At 42.8% G+C, this 24713-nt stretch overlaps 1 protein-coding gene across 2 annotated transcripts in view; it reads right to left on the bottom strand.

The window, feature by feature from the left end:
* The window catches only part of LOC129854017 (protein kinase C-binding protein NELL1-like), a 481512-nt gene that overhangs the window by 43506 nt on the left and 413293 nt on the right, over nucleotides 1–24713 (bottom strand). For both annotated transcript variants that reach the window (XM_055920616.1, XM_055920615.1), the window contains one exon: nucleotides 13156–13251. In XM_055920616.1, the coding sequence (XP_055776591.1) occupies nucleotides 13156–13251 (96 nt within the window). The remainder of the gene's footprint in view (nucleotides 1–13155; nucleotides 13252–24713) is intronic.

Raw genomic sequence — 24713 nt, 5'->3', positions numbered from 1 at the left:
CGAACCCGCTTCAGAGTACAGGCCTCGGTGTAACACTCATTCCCTCGACAATAAACGCGAATCCGACTATCACCCCTGGTGAGACAAACCGTGACTCATCAGTGAAGAGCACTTTTTGCCAGTCCTGTCTGGTCCAGTGATGGTGGGTTTGTGCCCATAGGCGACGTTGTTGGCGGTGATGTCTGGTGAGGACCTGCCTTACAACAGGCCTACGAGCACTCAGCCAGCCTCTGTCAACCTATGGCGGACAGTCTGAGCAGTGATGGAGGGATTTTGCGTTCCTGGTGTAACTAGGGCAGTTGTTGTTTCAATCCTGTACCTGTCCCGCAGGTGTAATGTTTGGATGTACCGATCCTGTTTTTTATTTTATTTTACCTTTATTTAACTAGGCAAGTCAGTTAAGAACAAATTCTTATTTTCAATTCTTATTTTCACCTGTGCAGGTGTTGTTACACATGGTCTGCCAATGCGTGGACGATCAGCTGTCCGTCCTGTCTCCCTGTAGCGCTGTCTTAGGCGTCTCACAGTACGGACATTGCAATTTATTGCCATGGCCACATCTGCAGTCATCTGCATCTTTGGAGCATGCTGTAACGGTTTTGACTTGAGGTTATTTCTAGGGGTGCCAGGTAGGTTGAGCCTACCAGAGAAAGCATTGGTTTCTCCTTTTAGTTTGGGAGGGAATGAGTCCCATCTGGTCCGTCAAGTCACACCAATACAAAGGACTTATTAAAAGTAAGGATGGAAATATACTTTTCATAAACCCCTTAAAACATTGGAAAGAACTTCAAACAAGTGTATTCTTTTGCGTGGTTGTATTAACAACATAAATGATCACACACAACAATATAACAATTAATGCACTTATGTTCCTTTAGAAATGTCCTGTACCTCGGGCATAAAAAGAGTCCAGCCCGGTAAATAAGTTCAGTGACTCAAGTGACCTTAGTCACGCAACGTTTGTCCGTAGCGTAAACCCAGTACATTCATACACCCAAAACAACACATTTTGCAACACAACTATAAAGCGTATCAAAGACTAACCAAAGAATAATACATCCTCACAACTACATAAATCACAGTATACATCACCCCAAACAAATGAAATACCGTGTACAAAAAGTTGTAGTCAGTCGGTCAGTCAGACAATCCGCCAACAGATCTCCAGCGGAGAAAAGGCCACGAAAACCAACGGAGAGTTGTAGTCCACAGACGCACAGAGTGGATCCAATCCTGGGTAAACTCACTTTAAGGCTACAAAACACACTGTAAGGCAACAAAACAAACGTAATGGCGAAGCTTCATGAACTGAAGGTAGTCCACATCCTCATTCATGTCTCAATCACAACTTCACCTTTGCGCAGCTGATGCTGGCTATTTAATGGGAATTAAAGGGGAAGCGCCCTATTAGAAGGAGAAGCACTGAGACGGTTCAGAAATATTCAGGGCCGTCACACACCCCCTCCCCTGGAAAAAGCCGACCATTGCCCGGGAAGGCACTTGGTCGGGGAAACCGAGAAGGTCTCCTCATCACTTTCCTCTACAAAAATATTCATTACTTTTTGGAGCTCACGCTCCTCAGCTGAGGGGTCACAGGCATTAAGGCGTGAGACTTCTGGGTCTGGGAATCCGAGAAAAGTCTCCTCACTTTCCTCTTCAAAGATATCCAGGACCTTGCGGCGCTCAATCTCCTCCAATTCCTCAGCCGAGGGGTAACAGGCCTTAAGGCGTGAGACATGGACAACGCGCATATCTTCACCTGTGTCCTCTTTCACCACTCGGTAGTTCAAAGGGCCCCATCTGCTCCACAATCCTATATGGCCCTTGCCATTTAGGAGCGAGCTTGGCCGAGAAGAATTGTTCAGCTTTCGAGTAAGGATGAGAGCGAAGCCACACCCGATCACGAAGCTGCAACTGCATGTCTCGTCTGTTCTTATCATAATTTCGCTTCTGCTTGAGTCGAGCCTGGATCATGTTCTTTGAGACAAGAGCTCTCAAGTCGTGGAGATGGACTACCTGGTTATAGCAAGCAGCGTCTGGAGTAAGCTGCTGGGACTGTAGCACCATATCCAAGGGTCCTCGGAGGGGACGACTTAGGTTCAGCTCGGCAGGTGTGACTCCAGTGGACTCTTGCACAGCAGAATTCAGGGCAAATCGAAACTCGTGAAGGTGCTTGTCCCAGTGTTTGTGCTGGGTCCCTACATAGGAAGCAACCATTGTCTTCAATGTTCGATTTACTCTCTCAGTGAGGTTGGTCTGTGGGTGATAGGCCGTGGTCAACTTCTGTCTCAGGTTCCATCTTTGGCAGGTCTCTCCAAAGAGATCAGAGACAAATTGGGAACCTCGGTCAGACAGGATGTAATCAGGCACTCCCCAGCGAGTCAGGATCTCTTTCGTAAGGATGTTAGAGACTGTCCTTGCTGTGGCCTGACGCAGGGCAAAGAGCTCCACCCACTTGGAATAGTAATCAACAAAAACAAGCATATACACATTCTGATTGGAGCTTCTAGGAAATGGACCCATCAAATCCACTCCTAACATTTCCCAAGGTCGGGTAACCACAGTTTGCTGCAACTTGCCAGCAGGTTTTCTACCTTCTGGTTTGTACATTTGACAAACCTGGCAGTTTCGGATGTGTGACTTCACATCCATGCTCAGATGTGGCCAGTACAGTAATGCTTGCAACCGTTTGTAGGTTTTGAACCTGCCCAAATTACCAGCTAATGGGTCTTCATGGAAATGTTGAAGCAGTTGAAGGCGTAGAGTTTCAGGTATGTACATTTGGTAGAGTGTTCTGTGAGGTAGTTGTACAACTCGGTAGACTTTGTCTTCAATGATGGTCAGCTTTGTGGTAGGGTTGACCACCTTTTCTCCATCTTCTAGGATAGTCTGGTACAAAGCCTGTACTTCTGGATCATCCTGTTGGGCTTTCCAAATGACCTCATCAGAGATGGGAAAGTCAGTTTTGGGTGAGTCTCGACTGCTAGACAGGACAGTAGCACATGTAAGATGAGGGCCACCATTATCACAAGCAGGAGCTCTGGATAAGGCATCTGGAACAGTGTTGTATTTTCCTTTCCTGTATTCTACTGCAAAGGTGAACTCTTGCAACCGTAGAGCCCATCTGATGAGCCTGGTGCTTGGTTTGTTGGTCTTGAACACCCACACAAGGGAAGAATGGTCAGTGACCACAGTGAAGTGTCTTCCCTCCAGGTAGTACCTCCACTTTTCTAAAGCCCAGACAACTGCAAGGCACTCTTGCTCGGTTGTGGAGTAGTTCCGTTCTGCTCCATTCAATGTCCGACTGGCGAACGCGAGCACTTCTTCAGTACCAAGTCGTCTGTTGGACTAGGACAGCACCAAGTCCAACATCACTTGCATCAGTGTAAACAACAAAAGGGAAATCAAAGTTGGGATGACCCAAAATGGGAGGTGTGACGAGGTGTCGTTTCAGGGTTTCAAAGGAGTTCTGGCACTCTGCCGTCCATCGGAATTTCGCTCCTTTTCGCTTCAACGCGTTGAGTGGTTCTGCCACCTGGGAGAAGTTCCACACAAACCGATGGTACCATCCAGCCATCCCAAGGAACCGTTGAAGGGCCTTGAGTGTGGTTGGCACAGGGAAGTCTTGTACAGCCTTGGTCTTTTCAGGATCCACATGAATGCCGTCAAAAGACACAATATGGCCAAGGAACTTCAGGGAGGTTTGGCAGAAGTTGCTCTTCTTCATATTCAATGTCAGACCAGCTTCTCTTAGCTTGTCCAACACTGCTTGAAGATCTTGAAAGTGTTGTTCTCTGTTCTGGGAGTAGATAATTATATCGTCCAGGTAGACGAAACAGATCTTCCCTTTGAGCTCACCTAACGCAATCTCCATGAGTCTTTGGAAAGTGGCAGGTGCATTCTTTAATCCAAAAGGCATCACCTTAAAGGAAAACAAGCCCTCAGCACAGACAAAAGCAGTCTTGTCCTTGCTTTCCTGGTCCATCTCAACCTGCCAATAGCCACTATTGAGGTCAAGGGTAGTGAACACAACAGCACCAGACAATGACTCCAGGATCTTGTGGATGGTGGGAAGAGGATAGGCATCAGTCTGGGAAACATTGTTGGTCTTCCTATAGTCCACACAAAATCTAAGACCACCTGTCTTTTTTGGAATGAGGACAACAGGAGCAGCCCAGGGAGAGGAGGAACGTTCTATTATATCTTGTGTCAACATATCATTAATGAGTCCCTTTTGGATTATTAGCGTCGCTGGGGACAAACGATATGGCTTTTGCTTGATCGGCATTTCCCGTGTAATGAATATTTTGTGCTTCAGGAGTCCGGTGCGTCCTAGCTTTGAAGTACACACATCAGCATTATTCTGCAGCTGTTCCAACAGCCTTAACTCCTCTGGCTGTTCCAGCTGAGCTCTTCTTACAGCCTGTAAAAGGAGATCATCAGAAGGATTACCCAGGGTTAGTGGTACCGGAGCAACGGCAGAGAAGACTGCCACACATCTTTCCAGATCCATTAGCGGATCAGGACTGTCATCTTTTTTCCTAAAGGTGGGAAATTGCAATTTAATGGGCATCGCTACCACATGACGTCTACTCAAATCACCATGAACAAAAGAGCTAGGAGGGATTGAGGAAGTAGAGGGTGAGGGAGTTATCGGACCATGAAAATGAACACCAGGATGCATGGTGGATTGCATCCTGCAAGGGGTGGCTGCAGCATGGCCTTGTCTTGGCTGTTCTGAGGTGCCCGCTTGGCCCTCAGTGGTCTGAACAGAAGTGGACACAAGAGAAGCTCTGTGCAAGGAGTTGTGCCTAATGGAGGCCATGTCAACAGACACCTCATCCAACATTAACACAATTAGAGAGCGCTGTCTGCAAGTGGTCTACAGTGTTAACCAGGGGAGAAAAAACAGAATTGACGTCCTTGAGGACCTCAGTGTGATGATGTTGCAGGCGCCACTGGAGAGTGGCAGTGAGTTGGCTTTGTTGGTAGTCAAACTGCCTGTCCATGGCACCAGTAATTTCCTGTCTTCCACTCTCACTGAGCTCTGTCAGAGTGTGGGTTAGAGTACTCAGTGAGTTTCTGAATTCCATGGTGCTCTGTTGTTGCTCTTGAATTTATGGTGGATTAGAGTTTGGAGGTGTTGTTGAGTCCGACGAATATCAAGGATGTCACCTTGAAGTTGTAAGGCTACAACCTCTGGAGATAAACCAGACAATGGAGGAAGGTTGGGCGTCAGAGGGAGGGCTAGCTCAGTACTTTCACACAGATCCATGTCAATAAGTGAGTTACTAGTTAGACCTCTTGTGGCCTGTGGTCCAGACCGAGCATTCAGATTCCCAGGGCTCTGGCCCAAATCAACTCCTTTATTTCCATTCACATTATGATTTGAATTGTTGGTCGGTAGTCAGAATGACCCTGTGTATTCCCATTGACAGGTAGGATATGGATGAGCACATTTTCTTGTAGTGAATCCATTATTTTAATTCCACACAAAAGATTTGCTTTGGTTAGTTCTCAATGTTGAGGTCCCATCTGGGGTGCCATTTTTTATGTAACGGTTTTGACTTGAGGTTATTTCTAGGGGTGCCAGGTAGGTTGAGCCTACCAGAGAAAGCATTGGTTTCTCCTTTTAGTTTGGGAGGGAATGAGTCCCATCTGGTCCGTCAAGTCACACCAATACAAAGGACTTATTAAAAGTAAGGATGGAAATATACTTTTCATAAACCCCTTAAAACATTGGAAAGAACTTCAAACAAGTGTATTCTTTTGCGTGGTTGTATTAACAACATAAATGATCACACACAACAATATAACAATTAATGCACTTATGTTCCTTTAGAAATGTCCTGTACCTCGGGCATAAAAAGAGTCCAGCCCGGTAAATAAGTTCAGTGACTCAAGTGACCTTAGTCACGCAACGTTTGTCCGTAGCGTAAACCCAGTACATTCATACACCCAAAACAACACATTTTGCAACACAACTATAAAGCGTATCAAAGACTAACCAAAGAATAATACATCCTCACAACTACATAAATCACAGTATACATCACCCCAAACAAATGAAATACCGTGTACAAAAAGTTGTAGTCAGTCGGTCAGTCAGACAATCCGCCAACAGATCTCCAGCGGAGAAAAGGCCACGAAAACCAACGGAGAGTTGTAGTCCACAGACGCACAGAGTGGATCCAATCCTGGGTAAACTCACTTTAAGGCTACAAAACACACTGTAAGGCAACAAAACAAACGTAATGGCGAAGCTTCATGAACTGAAGGTAGTCCACATCCTCATTCATGTCTCAATCACAACTTCACCTTTGCGCAGCTGATGCTGGCTATTTAATGGGAATTAAAGGGGAAGCGCCCTATTAGAAGGAGAAGCACTGAGACGGTTCAGAAATATTCAGGGCCGTCACAATGCCTAAGGCACGTTCACGCAGACGAGCAGGGACCCTGGGCATCTTTCTTTTGGTGTTTTTCAGAGTCAGTAGAAAGGCCTCTTTAGTGTCCTAAGTTTTCATAACTGTGACCTTAATTGCATACCGTCTGTAAGCTGTTAGTGTTCATTCATTATTTATAGTTCATTGAACAAGCATGGGAAACAGTGATTAAACCCTTTGCATTGAAGATCTGTGAAGTTTTGGGGATTTTTTCGAATTATCTTGGAAAGACAGGGTCCTGAAATAAGGTGTTTCTTTTTTTGCTGAGTTTATATGGGAGACAAGCAAATGCCTTTCACTGAGCTGTGTAAAGACAGACTGACAGAGGTGAGACAACACATTTTAATTTATTTTAATCTTATTTTGTTGTTTGCAGGTGCACTATCCTTTTGACCCTATGCAGCCAGGTCCCATCTACTTTTTAAGAACTAATGGATCTATCGTTTCCTATACAACATGTATTTTTTTGTAATGTTTATGAATAGCTATTTGGTCAGAATAGGTGAGAGTCTAATAGAAATATCCGCACTTTCTGGGGAAAAGATGCTACGTTAGCACGTTATGCTACGTTATGCTACGTTGTATAACCACGGATTTCAGCTCTAAATATGCACATTTTCGAACAAAACACAAGTGTATGTATAACCTGATGTTATAGGACTGTCATCTGAGGAAGGTTTATGAAGGTTAGTGAAATGTAATATCTTTTGCTGGTTTAATCGCTAACGCTAACGTGCCTATTGCTATCGCTAACGTGCCTTGATGAATGAATGCGGTAGTGTGGTAGGCTATTGTAGTAAGCTAATATAATGCTATATTATGTTTTCACTGTAAAACACTTACAAAATCGGAAATATTGTCTGTATTCACAAGATCTTTGTCTTTCATTTGCTATACACCATGTATTTTTCAGAAATGTTTTATGATGAGTATTTCGTTATGTCACGTTGGTGTCTGTAATTATTCTGGCTGCTTTCGGTGCAATTTCTGATTGTAGCCGCAATGTAAACTATGATTTATACCTGAAATATGCACATTTTTCGAACAAAACATAGATTTATTGTATAACATGTTATAAGACTGTCATCTGATGAAGTTGTTTCTTGGTTTCTTTGGTTTGTTCTAGGTTAGTTTGGTTGATTTTGTGCATGCTACCTGTGCTGTGAAAAATGTCTGTGCTTTTTCTATTTGTTGGTGAGCTAACATAAATATATATTGTGTTTTCCCTGTAAAACATTTAAAAAATCGGACATGTTGGCTGGATTCACAAGATGTGTATCTTTCATTAGCTGTATTGGACTGTATTGGTTAATGTGTGAAAGTTAAATATTTCTAAAAAATATTTTTTGAATTTCGCGCTCTGCCTTTTCAGTGGAATGTGGGAGGAGTTCCGCTAGCGGAACCCCGGGGCTAGACAGGTTAACTCCTTGCATGTGTGGCTTGTTTGGTGTCTGCTGTGAAGGAATACCACAACAAGTGAACTACTTGATTGATGAAGGAATGTCATCCTGCAAAGGCAGCAACACAGTCATCAACTACATGCACCATTTCTTCACCAACTACGGAGTTGAGGAAACACGTGTGGACCTGAAATGTGATAACTGCAGTGGCTAAAACAAGAACAAGTTTGTGCTCTGGTATTGTGCCTGGCGGACCATGCACAAGCTCCACCCCAGTGTGGACCTTCACGTCCTGATCAGAGGCCACACCAAGTTTGCCCCCGACTGGTGCTTCGGCCTCATCAAGCAGCGCTACAGAAAGACCAGAGTGAACACTTTGTCCGAGATTGCTGGTGTTGTGAAGGACAGCACTGTGACAGCGGTCAACGTCACACAGCTGGTTGGACTGGAGGATGGTACAGTGCTGGTGGAAAGCTATGTCTGGCAACAACACCTCCATACTTCAGACCTCTGCCACAGATCAAGCAGTACCAGCACTTCAGGAGAATATCATGTTCATTGTCTTGTATGAGGTTATTCTTCTTATCTAAAGTTAGGAGGTGAATTGATGTTGTGTAAGGTTGTAAGGTCTTACATTTTTTTGTTGTTATTTCCTGTTTTACAGCTTCGATGCTCTTGAACCTGGTGTTGTTGTCGCCAAGGAGCGTTCGGACTCAGTCAGAACCAGGTTTCAGCTGCTGCGCAACGCTGACACCCTTCCTCCCATATATGGTCTGCTGTACAAGCAGCGCATGGACTGAACCCGGCTAGACAACCATATCTATTTGAGAAGATCAGGGAGTTTTGCGGCAAAGAGGCTATGGACATCACATTTCCTGCACCAAAGTCAAGGGCAGGACATAAACAGGCTCTCCGAATATAGATTATCTTGTTCATGCATGGTTCGGACGAACCAGTTCATCGCTGGGGGAGAGTTCCCAGTCATCAGCACTATCTGCATTGGTACTATTCACATGACTCTCTCCTAACACACACACCATACATTGCTGCCACTATTTACATTTTTTTTATCATACTGCTCAGCCACTTTACCCCTGATTGCATGAATATAACTACCTCATCCATCACCAGTATCACTAATATCGTTATTAGTACTGTATATTACTGTATTACTGTAATACTGTATATTATTTTGTTCTTTGTCTACTGGCATTGACACTTGTTCTTTTTTTCTTTATATTGACACTATTTATTTTTGATATTGCTACGATGCAAGTAACCATTTCGCTGTACCGTTTACACCTTCTCTAGAGACCCATCTACTTAGCAAGATGTGGCTGGGTTTTACAGCATTTCGTTCACATGACCCATCAATTTAGATACGTGTGTCTGGGTAAGCGGCATCTAATATTTTTATCTGGACACTTTCTGTTCACCTGGAATTGTTCCTTATTGTAGGCTACTACTTTTACCACTTCTGGTCTTAATCTTTTCTACACTACTCACTGTTTAGCACATGACCTCACATGTTAACCTGTTGAGGATGGGGGCGCTGTTGAGACTATTTATGCTAATCGGGTAATTTTTGAAACGGCTTCCCACAAAATCCTTGATCGTACAATATGCATATTATTATTATTATTGGATAGAAAACAGTCTATAGTTTCTATAGGAGTTGAAATTTTGTCTCTAAGTGGAACAGAGCCCATTCTACAGCAATTTCCCTGACATGGAGTCAGATTTCAGAAATGTTGGCCACTGTTCTGGAGTCAGTTAAAAGGGCACTGTTATTGCTATGACTATACAGACACTGCTTACGTCTTCCCCTGGATGCCTTTACGTGATGACGATTTCAATGGGGTCGATTGCGCGTTCACAGGCACTACAAATGAAAAAACCCTGAGGCTAGTCATTCTTTTGGAGCTGCGTCATGCGCCTAGAGGACACCGGCCCGCACCTGTTCCAAGCATTAGTGAAGGGGGTAATATTACTCGGGTCATGTTTCTACTCGTTATGGGAGTTAAAAACATCATAAGGTAGTTAATTTAAAGCGTTTTATAGCAATTTATATCCGTTTAGTGCGATTTTGGGACATTTATTTTTGAAACGATGTGAATAGTTGGGCACGCTTTTCAGTTCATCCCGAACGCAGTTGGCATTTCCACATGGCAAGAGGACAGCTTTCCACCAAAAGACGATTACTCCCAAGAAAGGATCCTTTGCCCAAGATACTGATGGAAGAACAGCTCAAGGTAGGACATTTTTATTATGATAAATCGTGTTTCTGTCGAAACATTTTAGTGGCTTAGGACGCCATGTTTTTTGACGTAGCTTCGCTTGGCGCAAACTGTATTGAAAAGTAAGGATAAATAAAAAAATGTAATTCCGCAATTGTATTAAGAATTAAATTGTCTATCAATCCCTGTCCACCCTATATTTTTTAGTCACGTTTATGAGTATTTATGTATAAGAGTAGATCACTGTCTAAGTGGCGCAAGGACATTTTCTGACCAGCTGAGCTACATTTCACATTGTCTAACCATGATTTTGGTGGCTAAATATAAACATTTTCGATCAAACTCTATATGGATTGTGTAATATGATGTTACAGGAGTGTCATCTGAAGAATTCTTAGTGAAAGGTTAGTGAAAAAATTAATATATTTTTGGCGATGTTGACGTTCTCGCCCACTTTGGCTAGAATCAATGCTGGGCTGCTATGTGCTATGTGCTATGCTAATATAACGATTTATTGTGTTTTCGCTGTAAGACACTTAGAAAATCTGAAATATTGTCTGTATTCACAGGATCTGTGTCTTTCGATTCGTGTATGCTGTGTATTTTTACGAAATGTTTGATGATTAGTAAGTAGGTAAACACGTTGCTCAATGTAGTTTTTCTAGTCCATTTGTGACGGTGGGTGCAATTGTAACCTATGCCATCTACCTGAAATATGCACTTTTTTCTAACAAAACCTATCCCATACCATAAATATGTTATCAGACTGTCATCTGATGAGTTTTTTTGTTGGTTAGGGGCTATAAATATCTTAGTTTAGCCGAATTGGTGATGGCTACTGGTGTTGGTGGACAAATAAAAGATGGTGGATTATGCTAATGTGTTTTTAGGTAATAGATGTACATCTTTACATATTGTGTCTTCCCTGTAAAACATTTTAAAAATCGGACATGTTGACTGGATTCACAAGATCTGTGTCTTTCATTAGCTGTATTGGACTTTAATGTGTGAAAGTTAAATATTTTAAAAAAATATTTTTTTTGAATTTCGCGGCACTGGTTTTTCAGTGGGGGGGGGGGGGGGGGGTGCCGCTAGCGGCACGCTGATCCTAGACAGGTTAATCCTTAAAGAGATGGCTGGGGCTGGCTGGCTGCGTATGAACAATGCTGAATGTGTGTAGACAAAGAAGAGCTCTCCAGTAGGTGTACCAAAACATTCAAGGGCCATTTTCTCAAAAGTAGGGTTACAAGTTTATCAACTTTCATAGCAGAATTACTTTCCCATTGTTCCTCAAATGCAGTGTATGATATACCATGTTGTAGCTCTGTGTCTTTGGATTTTATCCAATGTAAAAAAGAAACACAATTTCAAATTTTGACTGAATCAAGGCGGTTGGTCACAAATGGTCAGTCATCCAAACAATGTCATAAATCATGATTGAGTCATCACGCTGTGCTCCCACACCAGCCAGTCACGAGTATCACCTTCTCTCATTCTTCCACTACATGACTGCCGTGAGAGTGATATGCACAGTATCGAACTGCAGCCCCCCAAACGATTCATTCTCAAGTTTGCGTTTGTTGAGCAGAGGCTGGGTATGTTTGGGTTTTACAAAGCTGTGTCCATCATAACATTCAATATTCAATTAATTGCATTAATTCTTGCACCATGTTCTAAACATGACTTTTTCTTCTCTATTCTGCATGCAGCATGATCTACTATGTTCCCTTGCGCACATAATATGCAGTTGCTGGTCGGAGCACATCTCCAGAGCCACTGAGCTGGAGGAGCACGTATTAATCCTGCTGTAGAATTTATTTTGGCCAGCAGGTGAAACGAACGAATAAAGTGAATGAGTCGCTCTGAAAAATGAATCATGAATCATGACTCTTGAGTCAGTAAAAAGAGTCGCTCCAAAATGACGGCACTGAATGCAGGTTGCAGGTGATTCAAAGTTCAAATTGTTGGATATCCTCACTCCAACATGAATTACACATCACTTTGCAAGCCAGCATAATGTGACTTGCAGGCTTGATGTGGCTTGTTCAAGACCACTTTGCTAGGGTGTAACTAGGCCCTTAAAGAAAGGCCTTTTGTTATACACTGAGTGTAAAAAACATTAGGAACACATTTCCATGACATACTGACCAGGTGAATCCATGATCCATTATTGATGTCATTTGTTAAATCCAATCAGTGTAGATGAAGGAGAGGAGACAGGTTAAAGAAGGATTTTTAAGCCTTTAGACAATTGAGATGGATTGTGTATGTGTGCCATTCAGAGGGTGAATGGGCAAGACAAATTATTTAAGTGCCTTTGAAATGGGTATGGTAGTAGGTGCCAGGCGCACAGTTTGGTATGTCAAGAACAGCACCGCCCTATGGGACTCCTGATCACGGCCGGTTCTGATACGGCCCGGGAACAAACCAGGGTCTGTAGTGACGCCACTAGCACTGAGATGCAGTGCCTTAGACCGCTGTGCCACTCGGGAAGCAATGGAGTCAACATGAGCCAGCATCCCTGTGGAATGCTTTCGACACCTTGTAGAGTCCATGTCCCAACAAATTGAGGCTGTTCTGATGGCAAAAGGGTGTGCAACTCAATATTAGGAAGGCGTTCCTAATGTTTTGTAAACTGTGTATGTAATGTAATGTATTGTCATATAGAGTTTAAAGATAACAATCACTTTAAAAACCATACAAAAACTATGTCTCTGTTGCTAACAAATGGTAACTACAATTCACTATAAATGCAAGTCACTCTGGGAAATATGCAAATAAGGTCGACCTAATTCTTAAGTTGAATTCCATGTTCACTCAACCTAAAATTCAAAAGTTGAGTGAACATACAATTCAACTTGAGAATATATGTAGGTTCAGCTATATGGCCACATGTTGAGCAAACTCACAAACCTATTGCAGCTGGTTGCCTAACACTTACAGTTGTACGTTGAATCAAAGTCAATGCTATTTTGTTGAGCAAACTCACAATCCTATTGCAGCTGGTCGCCATACAATTGTATGTTCAATCAACATATATATATATATTTTTACAGTGTGCTACTACAGTCATACCTGTCTCACAGTGGAGTCCCGTAAAGCCCGAGGGGCAGACGCAGGTGTTGGGCGACACACAGGTACCTCCGCTCCTACACCCCTCCTCACAGAATGCTGGAGAGAAAGAGAGAGAGAAAGTAGAGAGAGATAGAGAAAGAAGCAGGGAGAGCGAGAGAGAGAGAGAAGGAGAAGCACCAGCATCAGGCTACTGAAAGACAGGCTGGCTCTGTTAGAGGAATGAGTTACTGAGCTAAAGGAGCAGCATCCCAGATACAGAACTTCTACAGGACCAGATCAACCAGTGCAGGACCCAACTGAAGAACTCTGTCCAGGAGTTGAGAGAGAGCCTTACCACAGCGCTTGAGGAGGTAAAAGCCACCATGAGGAGAGAGCTAGTGCAGGTAAAGGAGGAGATGGCAAAGGAGTTGTCTGTCAGTAAGAGGGGGCTGCAGCACAGAGAACAGACTACAGAGACTCCTGGAGAGAAGCTGCAGCCCCTCACCACACACCATACCGACCGCCCTTTACCCACACCCCCAGTCAGCAAGGAGGCTCACATGGGGACACTTACTACAGAGAGAAGCTCTCTAGCCCCCCGTGACACACCCCTCCTTGTACACAGGCCCTGTGTACCCCAGCCACACGCCGTAAACCCACTACTCTGGTAAAACCCACTGAGGTGGCCATCCTCATTGACTCAAATGGGACAATCATCCAAGAGGATAAACTCTTCCCCCACTACAAAGTGTCCAAAATATGGTGCCCAGAAACGCAGGATGACTTTGGCACACCAGGCCACACTATTATTCACACCGGCACAAACAACCTGCGAGAGGAGCAGGAGAAAGTAGGCAGCTTGGTCAACAGAGTAGCAGAGAGGGCCTCTGAGTAGTTCCAACTCCCACATCACCATCTCCTCTGCTGTCCGGCAAAGATTTTCATCACCCTACCATTCAAAAAGTCAATGTTGACATCACCAGAGGGTGTGGCTTACTCACGCACGTGCAAGTTCCTCACCACCCAACAATCACCCCAGAGCACCTCCACAACCACTCCCACCTGAGGAAGCAGACAGTAGGGATGTTTGCCATGTCTCTAAAGGACGTAGCACTTGGTAGACCACACCCCATACCGCACGAGACAGAGGACCACCCAGAGACCCCTACCAGACCAATGCACCACCAAGGAGCCCCAGGCCCACTCAACGCCCCACCAGACCCAGAGCACCCCACAGGCCCCACCCACCACCGGAGCATCACCACCTCCATCGGCGCAGCCAGACTGGAGCCGGCCCAGCCTACTACCCCACACCAGACCACCACCTCTACCAGACCAGAGAGGCAGCCCACGGCCCAGACCTGGCCCCCTCCCCTCCACAGGGCCCAACAGCAGGACCAGCGCAGCTACACGGAGGCCCTCAGAGGACAGGAGAACTCTGTAGGACTGAGTGAGATTAAACAGCTCCTCCAATACATCTGCACTAAACGCACGCACACAGTTATTGTACTAAAAGTTGACTTGCTCAATTAATATTTTTTTTTAAACAATGGATAACAGCAAACATTTGTTCTATCTCACTCTTAGCAACTTAGTAGTTAGTAGTTACTGTATTTCTGCTATTCCTTCTTTTTGCAACATGAATATCACTATCAGTTAGCATGTGGAACATTCAAGGCATAAACTCAACCTTTGGACTGGAGTTTCAAAAACGATTTAATGATGTTGAATGAATCATTCCGCAGGAGACATGGTGTAAGGCAGACATTGTCACTCACTGTTCCACAGGCTACAGAGAGGTAATTGTGCCGTTACAGAAACACAGCTCTGTCAATAGAAGCAGAGACTCTGGAGTGTTGATAATTTGGTACAAATCCGAACTACAAAATCGAATTGATCCCCTCAAAATTGGTAAATATCACACTTGGTTCAAACTTAGAAATGAACTTGTAATTGTAATATGTGTTCCATTGCGCAATATATATCCCCCCTCAGAATCCCCATATTACTCAGAGGAGATATTCCCCACCCTTGTGGAAGAGACATGCCATTTCCAGGCCCAGGGAAATATGCTAATCTGTCATGACACAAATGCGCGCACAGGAACACTATCTGTCCTAACGACCACACGAGGGAACAGCTTTATTACAGGCCATACTGTTTCTAACTGTCTTAATCTTCCCCATAGAAACAACAATGAAAGCACCATCAACAAGAACGGAAGGGATCTGTTGCAGCTCTGTCGAAGCAGTAAAAAATAACAATATATTCAGGCTAACGGCAAAAGAAGCACAACTGCAATTGATAAAACTTTTTTTTTAAAAGACCACAGAAGACAACTGGTTTGATGCAGATTGTAAAATTACGAGGAAAAAACTTAGAACACTATCAAACCAAAAGCACAGAGACCCAAATAATGGTGAATTACGCCTTAATTACTGTTAAGCTTTAACTCTATAAACGTACAGTCAGAAACAAAAAAGGACAGTACAACAGCAAGCAGCTGACACTAATTGAGAAGACCATAAACACAAACAACTTCTGGTCAAATTTGAAAAATAATTAAATAATCGAAACTAGAGGAATTAGCGATACAAAATGGTGACATATGAACAGCCCATATTACAACACCGTTCAAACTGATGCAAACACAGAACAATGCCAAATTCATGAGAGGTTGAATGGTTTACAAAAAGCTATAAAGGACAGTCAAAATCCATTGGACTCCCCAATTACGGACCTGATGGCATCCTAAATGAGATGCTCAAATTCACTAGTGCAAAATTTCAATTGGCTATATTAAATGTTTAATTTGTGTTTAATTTGATCCTGAGTGTAGGTTATTTCCCTGATATCTGGAATCAAGTACTCATAACCCCAAACTTTAAGAACAGAGACAAATTTTACCCTAACAATTACAGAGGCATTTGTGTGAACAGTAACCTGGGAAAGGTTTTCTGTAGTATTATAAATGTAAGAGTTCTAAACGTCCTTAATCTTGGGTAAAAAACAAACTGGATTTATACCAAAACATCGCACGACTGATTATATTTACACCCTTACACACCCTGATAGATAAACATATCCACCAAAATGTACGCTTGCTTCATCGACTTCCAAAAACCATTTGATTCTATTTGGCATACACGACTGTTCTACAAAGGTATTGAAAGTGGTGTAGGTGGTAAAACATATGACAATTAAATCAATGTACTCTTCAATATTTACATCAACGAATTGGCCACTTTTCGAGAAAAATCCTCAGCCCCTGGTGTTAGTCTCCACAATTCAGAGGTTAAATGCCTGTTCTTCGCAGATGACCTGTGCCTGCTGTCACCCACAGCACATGGCCTACAGCAGTTCCTGGACCTGGTAGAGCAGTACTGCCAGACCTGGGTACTGGCAGTAAACCCGCAAAATACAAAAATAATGATTTTCCAGAGAAGGTACAGACCAAAGTTATCAATTGCTACAAAATACATAGAGTACTGCACACACTACAATTACTTAGGTTTAAAAATAAGCTCAACTGGACATTAATGAGGCAGTGAATGAACTGAGAGAGAAAGCATGTAGGGCATTCTTCGCCATTAAAAAACAAATTGAAATGATAATACCTACTTAAATTTGGCTAAAACGAATTGAATGTGTCATTGAACCAATTGCAACTTATGGTAGCGAGATGTGGGGTCCACTTGCAAAACAAGATGTCACACAATGGGGCAAACACCCAATTGAAACCCTGAATGCAGAATTCTATAATATTATGCTACAGGAGACCTACAAACAATGCATGCAGGGCAGAATTAGGCCAATATCCACTTATAATAAAAACTCAATAAAGAGCAATTAAGTTTTGGAGACATCTCAAATACAGTGACCCCCTCTCATATCATTACCAAGCCCTACAATGCCAAGAGCTGAGCAAAGAAAAGAGTTCCCTCATCCAGCTGGTCCTGGGGCTGAGTTCCCTCAGGACCAGAACATCCAATCAATCAGAGCTAGATTGTCACGACTTCCACCGAAGGTGGCTCCTCTCCCCGTTCGAGCGGCGCTCGGCGGTCGTCGTCACCGGTCTACCAGCTGCCACCGATCTCTTTTTTCTTTTCTGTTGGTTTTGGCTTGCTTTTGTGCGGGCTTATTCCTATTGTCAGTGGTGAAGTTGTTTTTCTCCTGCATAATTTGTTCTATGTTATTTCCTGGTTTTTGGAGACATACCTGATTTATGGTCATTGCCTGATTGTTGGCTAGACCAAGCGAAATAAACGCATCCATTGGAAGTATTGCTCTCTGCGCCTGACTCTACACACACCACTCCTAGAATTCCGTGACATAGATAGAAAAGGGGCATGGTAGAGGAAGGGAAGGCTGGGTTCTGTAAGCACTTAGTGACACCATTGTGCCCAAAAAGTTAATGGAGAAAAGTTTGACAGTGTGCAGGTCTCAATTTCTTTCAGTAAGTAATTAACAACAGGATTTGAAGGATGAGTCTAAATGGGAAAAAACCTCTTCATAGTGTTGTGTGTGTACACATTTTACTGCATGTGTGCGCGCGGGTACACACACACACTACACAAACACACAGGCCCCCTCACACAGGCCCCCTCACCCCTCACCATCCATTTGCTCACATAATGATCACCCCGGTTGCGGCATAAAAGCATTCTAAATATGCAAACTGATACATCAGTGCAATAAACAACCACGCAGCACTGTGCCAAAACCCATTAGTGCTGTTCATTTGACTGGATCCCCTTACAAAGAAGTCATATCAGGCCCCTCATTAAGAGCCTGATTGTACTAATACACCTCGCACTTAAGAATGAATTACACTTACATTGACTCAGTGTATCTACTTGTCTAATTATCCTTTTACTGCAATCAGCATAAAGGGGGTGTAAGGGAGAGATTCCCTCCACCACAGCAGCTCCAGTGACCTCCAGCTCAACCCCCCCCCCCCCACTGCCTACCTGAGCCTGTTGCTGATTCACTACTTTTGGAGACACGCTTATATACACGGCTTTGCTATTTGACTTTCGATTAGAGTCCTAGATTGCTTTCCAGCACCGGGTGGTGTGGGAACCGGCTGAATCATCATGGCTCCTTGATAACTGGCCCGTTCATGCTTGTTGAGCGACCAATGGAAATTCCTGTAATTCCGAGTTCTTCCAAATCCACCAAACAAATAACAGCATTACGATTCCACCCTAGGAAATGGAATTGACTTAATTAGTGCTGGGATGACTGTTGCACATCCCTTTAATGTGCTGTATTAAGAGATTGTCAGCCGTCTTCCTTATGATCCTTATCTCTAATTGGAAGCATAAATTAGGGGGACAGACAGAGAGAGGATAGTCAAGCCCGACCGACTCGCTCTGTTTAAACACAAATGAATGTTGGAGGAGAGCAGGGAAAGCACGGTCACATTTTATAGAGTGGTCCTGGATACAGTATCCTAAATACATTCATCAGTAGTAATGGAGGCGCGTCAGCAGTCATTTACATCAGCAACAGGCTCAGGTAGGCAGTGGGGGGGGTTTGAGCTGGAGGTCACTGGAGCTGCTGTGGTGGAGGGAATCTCTCCCTTACACCCCCTTTATGCTGATTGCAGTAAAAAGTACTTAAGTAAAAAATACTACTTAACTAGTTTTTGGGGGTATCTGTACTTTACTATTTATATTTTTGACAAGTTTTACTTCACTACATTCCTATAGAAAATATTGTACTCCATTTTCCCTGACAACCAAAAGTAATTGTTACATTTTCAATACTTAGCAGGACCAGAAAATTGTGAAATTCACACACTTATCAAGAGAACACATGGTCATCCCTACTGCCTATGGTCTGGCAGACTCACTAAACACACATGCATCTTTTGTAAATAATGTCTTGGTGTTGGAGTGTGCCCCTGGCTATCCATAAAAACAAAAAAATAGTGCCGTTTGCTTTTAAATAATTGATAATATTACTTATACATTTGATACTTAAGTATATTTTAGCAATTACATTTGATACTTAAGTATATGTAAAACCAAATAATTTTACCCAAGTAGTATTTTATTGGGTGACTTTCACTTTTACTTGAGTAACTTTCTATTAAAAGGTATCTATACTTTTACTCAAGTATGAAAATTGGGTAATTTTTCCACAACTGATTGAGATAATGGACGGTAAATTCTCTTTACTCTTAGCCTACATGCTGTGGTGGTTGACACCTCAGTAGTGACGGTGGCAGGAGGAGAAACTCCACTAACAAATTCTGCAAAGGGTCTGAATACCGACAGCACCAGTCAAAAGTTTGGACACACCTACTCATTCAAGGGTTTTTCTCTATTTTACTATTTTCTACATTGTAGAATAATAGTGAAGACATCAACACTATGAAATAACACATATGGAATCATGTAGTAACAAAAAAGTGTTAAACAATATATTTTACATTTGAGATTCTTCAAATAGCCACCCTTTGCCTTGATGCCTTGGCATTCTCTCAAACAGCTTCACCTGGAATGCTTTTCCAACAGTCTTGTAGGAGTTCCCACATATGCTGAGCACTTGTTTGACTGCTTTTCCTTCACTCTGCGGTCCAACTCATCCCAAACCATCTCAATTGGGTTGAGGTCGTGTGATTGTGGAGGCCAGGTCATCTGATACAGCACTCCATCACTCTCCTTCTTGGTCAAATTGCACTAACACAGCCTGGTGGTGCACTGTATTACCAAAAGGGGTTCTATCACTTGCCTCATACAGTCAGTGCCGAGTGAAAGTCTATACATCCCTTGCACAGTTTCCCCATTTTTCTGCCTTAAAATATTATCTAAAAAGGGAAAACCTACTCCACATGTTCAAAGTGAAAGAAACATTATAGAACATTTTACATTTACATTTTTGTAATTTACCAGACGCTCTTATCCAGTGCGAATTACAGGAGTAATTAGGGTTAAGTGGCACATTGACAGCTTTTTCACCTAGTCGGCTCGGGGATTAAAACCAGCAACCTTTCAAACCAGCAACCCAACGCTCTTAACCGCTAGGCTACCTGCCGCCCAGAACAACAAAAACTCCCCAGTGCTTGGAAGGCAGCCACAGTGCATTGTTTATTTAAAACGGGGAGATCAATCTGATCCTTGTGGTTATAGGCCAATATCCTTGTGGTTATAGGCCAATTTCTATCTTGCCCTGTTTCTCAAAAGTGTTGTAAAAACTTGTCAATCAACTGACTGACTTTCTTGAAGTCTCTTTGGTATGCAATCTGGTTTCTGCACAGGTTATGGATGTGTCACTGCAACCTTAAAGGTACTAAGTTCCAGAGAAGCATAATGACATTCTAGACAATTCTGTGCTTCAAACTTTGTGTCAACAGTTTGGGGAAGGCCCTTTCCTTTTTCAGCATGACAATGCCCCCGTGCAACAATGTTTGTTCTGAATTGTCTTATATCTGAGAGGTATAGAGAGAGATGACACAAAAGTGGTAGGCCTGATCACTGACAACAATGAGACAGACTATAGGGAGGAGGCCAGAGACCTGGCGGTGTGGTGCCAGGACAACAACCTTTCCCTCAATGTGAGCAAGACAAAGGAGCTGATCGTGGACTACAGGAAAAGTAGGAACGAACAGGCCCTCATTAATATTGATGGGGCTTTAGTGGAGGGGGTCGATAGTTTCAAGATCCTTGGTGTCCACATCACCAACGAATGATCATGGTCCAAACACACCAAGACACTTGCGAAGAGGGCACGACTACACCTTTCCCACTCAGGAGACTGAAAAGATTTGTCATGGGTCCCGAGATCCTCAAAAAGTTCTACAGCTACACCATCGAGAGTATCCTAACTGGTTGCATCACCGCCTGGTATGGCAGCTGCTTGGCATCCTGCTTACGGCCCAGTATATCACTGGGGCCAAGCTTCCTGCCATCCAGAACCAGTATACTAGGCAGAAGAAGCCTGAAAAAATTGTCAAAGACTCCAGTTGTAATGCCCGGGGTGTAGTGGATGAAAGGAGTCAAACGCAGGAGACAGAGAGTTCAGAGTAGCATTCCAAATTTAATTCCCCACACGGGTGAAAACACGACGCTACTCGAAAACTAATGCTTCACCACAAACAAAGTGAGAAAACACGAAAATCACAAACCAACGTACACGTACCCTGACACACAAGAATGTTCAGACTGTACACACAACAATCCCTCACACCTAGCAGGCCGGGCTGCTGGGTAATAAATCCCCACAAATCACCCTAACCACAAACAGGTGTCACTACTCAACAAAAAGGGAGGGGGAGGGAAAGTCAGTAGCAGCTAGTAGGCCGGTGACGACGACCGCCGAGCGCCACCCGAACAGGAAGGGGAGCCACCTTCGGTGGGAGTCGTTACACCAGTCACCCAAGACATAGACTATTCTCTCTGCTACCGCAAGGCAAGTGGAACCGGAGCACCAAGTCTAGAACCAAAAGGCTCCTTAACATCTTCTAGCCCCAAGCCATAAGACTGCTGAACAATTAATGAAATGGCCAACCGGAGTATTTGTTTTTACGGTGCTGTTACTCGCTGTTTATTATCTATGCATAGTCACTTTACCCCTACCTACAAATTACCTCGATTAACCTGTACCCCCGCACATTGACTCGGTACCGGTACCCCCTGTATATAGCCTCATTGTCGTTATTTTGTGTTACTTTTTATATTATTTTCCACTTTAGTTTATTTAGTAAATATATTCTTAATTCTATGTCTTGAACTGCATTGTTGGTTAAGGGCTTGTAAGTAAGAATTTCACGGTAAGGTATACACATAAAACATTTATGTATTTAACCCTTTTTATCATTTTTTTTTAACCGGGGGAGCTTCAAATTCGTCCTGTGGGCGTCTTAGAGCAAAAAACAACTGACATGTATGTTTTCGTGAGAGTGTCATATTCCCATTGAGGGGCCATAATAGGCCAAACCGTTAACTTCTTATGGCTGGGGCGGTATTGAGTAGCTTGGATGAATAAGGTGCCCAGAGTAAACTGCCTGCTACTCAGTCCCAGAAGCTAAGATATGCATATTATTAGTAGATTTGGATAGAAAACACTCTGAAGTGTCTAAAACTGTTTGAATGATGTCTGTGACTATAACAGAATTCATATGTCAGGCAAAAACCTGAGAAAAAATCCAACCAGGAAGTAGGAAATCTGAGGTTTATAGGGTTGCCTATCCAATATACAGTGTCTTTGGGATCATATTGCACTTCCTAGGGCTTCCACTAGATGTCAACAGTCTTTAGAACCTTGTTTGATGCTTCTACTGTGAGAATGAGGGAAGGAGAGCTCTTTGAGTCAGGTGTCTGGCATGAGCTGACCACGCGGGCTCCCGTGAGAGCGACCTGCGTTCCATCGCATTTCTGAAGACAAAGGAATTCTCCGGTTGAAACATTATTGAAGATTTATGTTAAAAACATCATAAAGATTGATTCTATACATCGTTTGACATGTTTCTACGAACTGTATTGGAATTTTTGGACTTTTCGTCTGACCTGCGTGTCATCAATTTGGATTTTGGAAGCTAAACGCGCAAACAAAACGGAGGTGTTTGGACATAAATTATGGACGTTATTGAACAAGACAAAAATGTATTGTGGAACTGTGATTCCTGGGAGTGTATTCTGATGAAGGTCATCAAAGGTAAGTTAATATTTATAATACTATTTCTGACTTCTGTTGACTCCACAACATGGCGGATATCTGTATGGCTTGTTTGGGCTCGGGGCGCTGTACTCAGATTATAGCATGGTGTGCTTTTTCGGTAAAGTTTTTTGAAATCTGACACAGCGGTTGCATTAAGGAGAAGTTTATCTAAAGTTCCATGTATAATACTTGTATCTTTTATCAATGTTTATTATAAGTATTTCTGTAAATTGATGTGGCTCTCTGCAAAATCACCAGATGTTTTGGAGGCAAAACATTACTGAACATAACGTGCCAATGTAAACTAAGATTTTTGGATATAAATATGAACTTTATCAGACAAAACATACATGTATTGTGTAACATGAAGTCCTATGAGCGTCATCTGATGAAGAATATCAAAGGTTAGTGATTCATTTTATTTCTATTTCTGCTTTTTGTGACTCCTCTCTTTGGCTGGTGTTTTTCTGTGACTAGGTACTGACCTAACATAATCGTTTGGTGTGCTTTCGTCATAAAGCCTTTTTGAAATTGGACACTGTGGTGGGATTAACAACAAGTTTATCTTTAAAATGGTGTAAAATACTTGTATGTTTGAGGAATGTTAATTATGACATTTCTGTTGTTTGAATTTGGAATCCTGCACTTTCACTGGCTGTTGTCAAGTCGATAAGCCATAAGAAGATAAACCAGCCTTTAGTCTTGAATTTTTCGTTGTTAACTTCTTGCGACTACAGGGGGTGCTGTTTTCTCATTAGCATAATTGCATTACAGACTAAACGGCTTCCTACTAAATTCTTGCTCGTACAATATGCATATTATTACTATTATTGGATAGAAAACACTCTATAGTTTCTATAGGCGTTGGAATTTTGTCTCTGAGTGGAACAGAACTCATTCTACAGCAATTTCCCTGACATGGAGTCAGATTTCACACATTTTGGCCCCTGATCTGGAGTCAGTTTAAAGGCCACTGTTATAGCTATGAGCATACAGACACTGCTTACGTCTTCCCCTGGATGCCTTTACGTGATGACGATTTGAATGGTGTCGATTGCCCAGTCACAGCCACTATAAATCAAAAAAACCTGTAGGTAGGAACTCTTTTCCAGCTGCGTCAGGCGCGCGGTGGCCACAGACCCGCACTTGTTCCAAGCATTAGTGTAGGGAGTAATATTTCTCCGGTCATGTTTCTACTCGTTATAGGAGTTAAAAACATCATAAGGTAGTTAATTTAAACCGTTTTATAGCAATTTATACCCGTTTAGTGCGATTTTGGGACATTTATTTCTGAGACACCTTGAAGCGCCGGGCAGGTTTCCAGTTCATGCCGAACGCAGTGGGCATTTCCACATGGCAAGAGGACAGCTTTCGACCAAAAGACGATTAGACCCAAGAAAGGATTCTTTGACCAAGATTCTGATGGAAGAACAGCTCAAAGAAGGAACATATTATTATGATAAATCGTGTTTCTGTCGAAGAATGTTAATGGCTTATGACGCCATCTTTTTAGACGTAGCTTCGCTTGGCGCAAACTGTATTGAAAAGTAAGGATAATTAAAAAAATGTAAATCAGCGATTGTATTAAGAATTAAATTGTCTATCAATCGCTGTCCACCCTATATTTTTTAGTCACGTTTATGAGTATTTATGTATACGACTAGATCACTGTCTAATATGGCGCACAACATTGTCTGACCAGCTGGGCAACTTTTGTCATTGTCTAACCATGATTTTGGTGGCTAAATATGCACATTTTCGAACAAACTGTATATGGATTGTGTAATATGATGTTACAGGAGTGTCATCGGAAGAATTCTGAGAAGGTTAGTGAAAAAATTAATATATTTTGGCGATGATATGATATCGCTCTCTTTGGCTAGAATCAGTGCTCGGGTAACGTTTGCGTATGT

This window comes from Salvelinus fontinalis, chromosome 4, assembly GCF_029448725.1.
Source record: "Salvelinus fontinalis isolate EN_2023a chromosome 4, ASM2944872v1, whole genome shotgun sequence".
In the NCBI taxonomy this organism is placed as follows: domain Eukaryota; kingdom Metazoa; phylum Chordata; class Actinopteri; order Salmoniformes; family Salmonidae; genus Salvelinus; species Salvelinus fontinalis.
The sequence above is the reverse complement of the archived record's forward strand: the minus strand, read 5'-3'. Positions and strand labels throughout refer to the sequence as shown.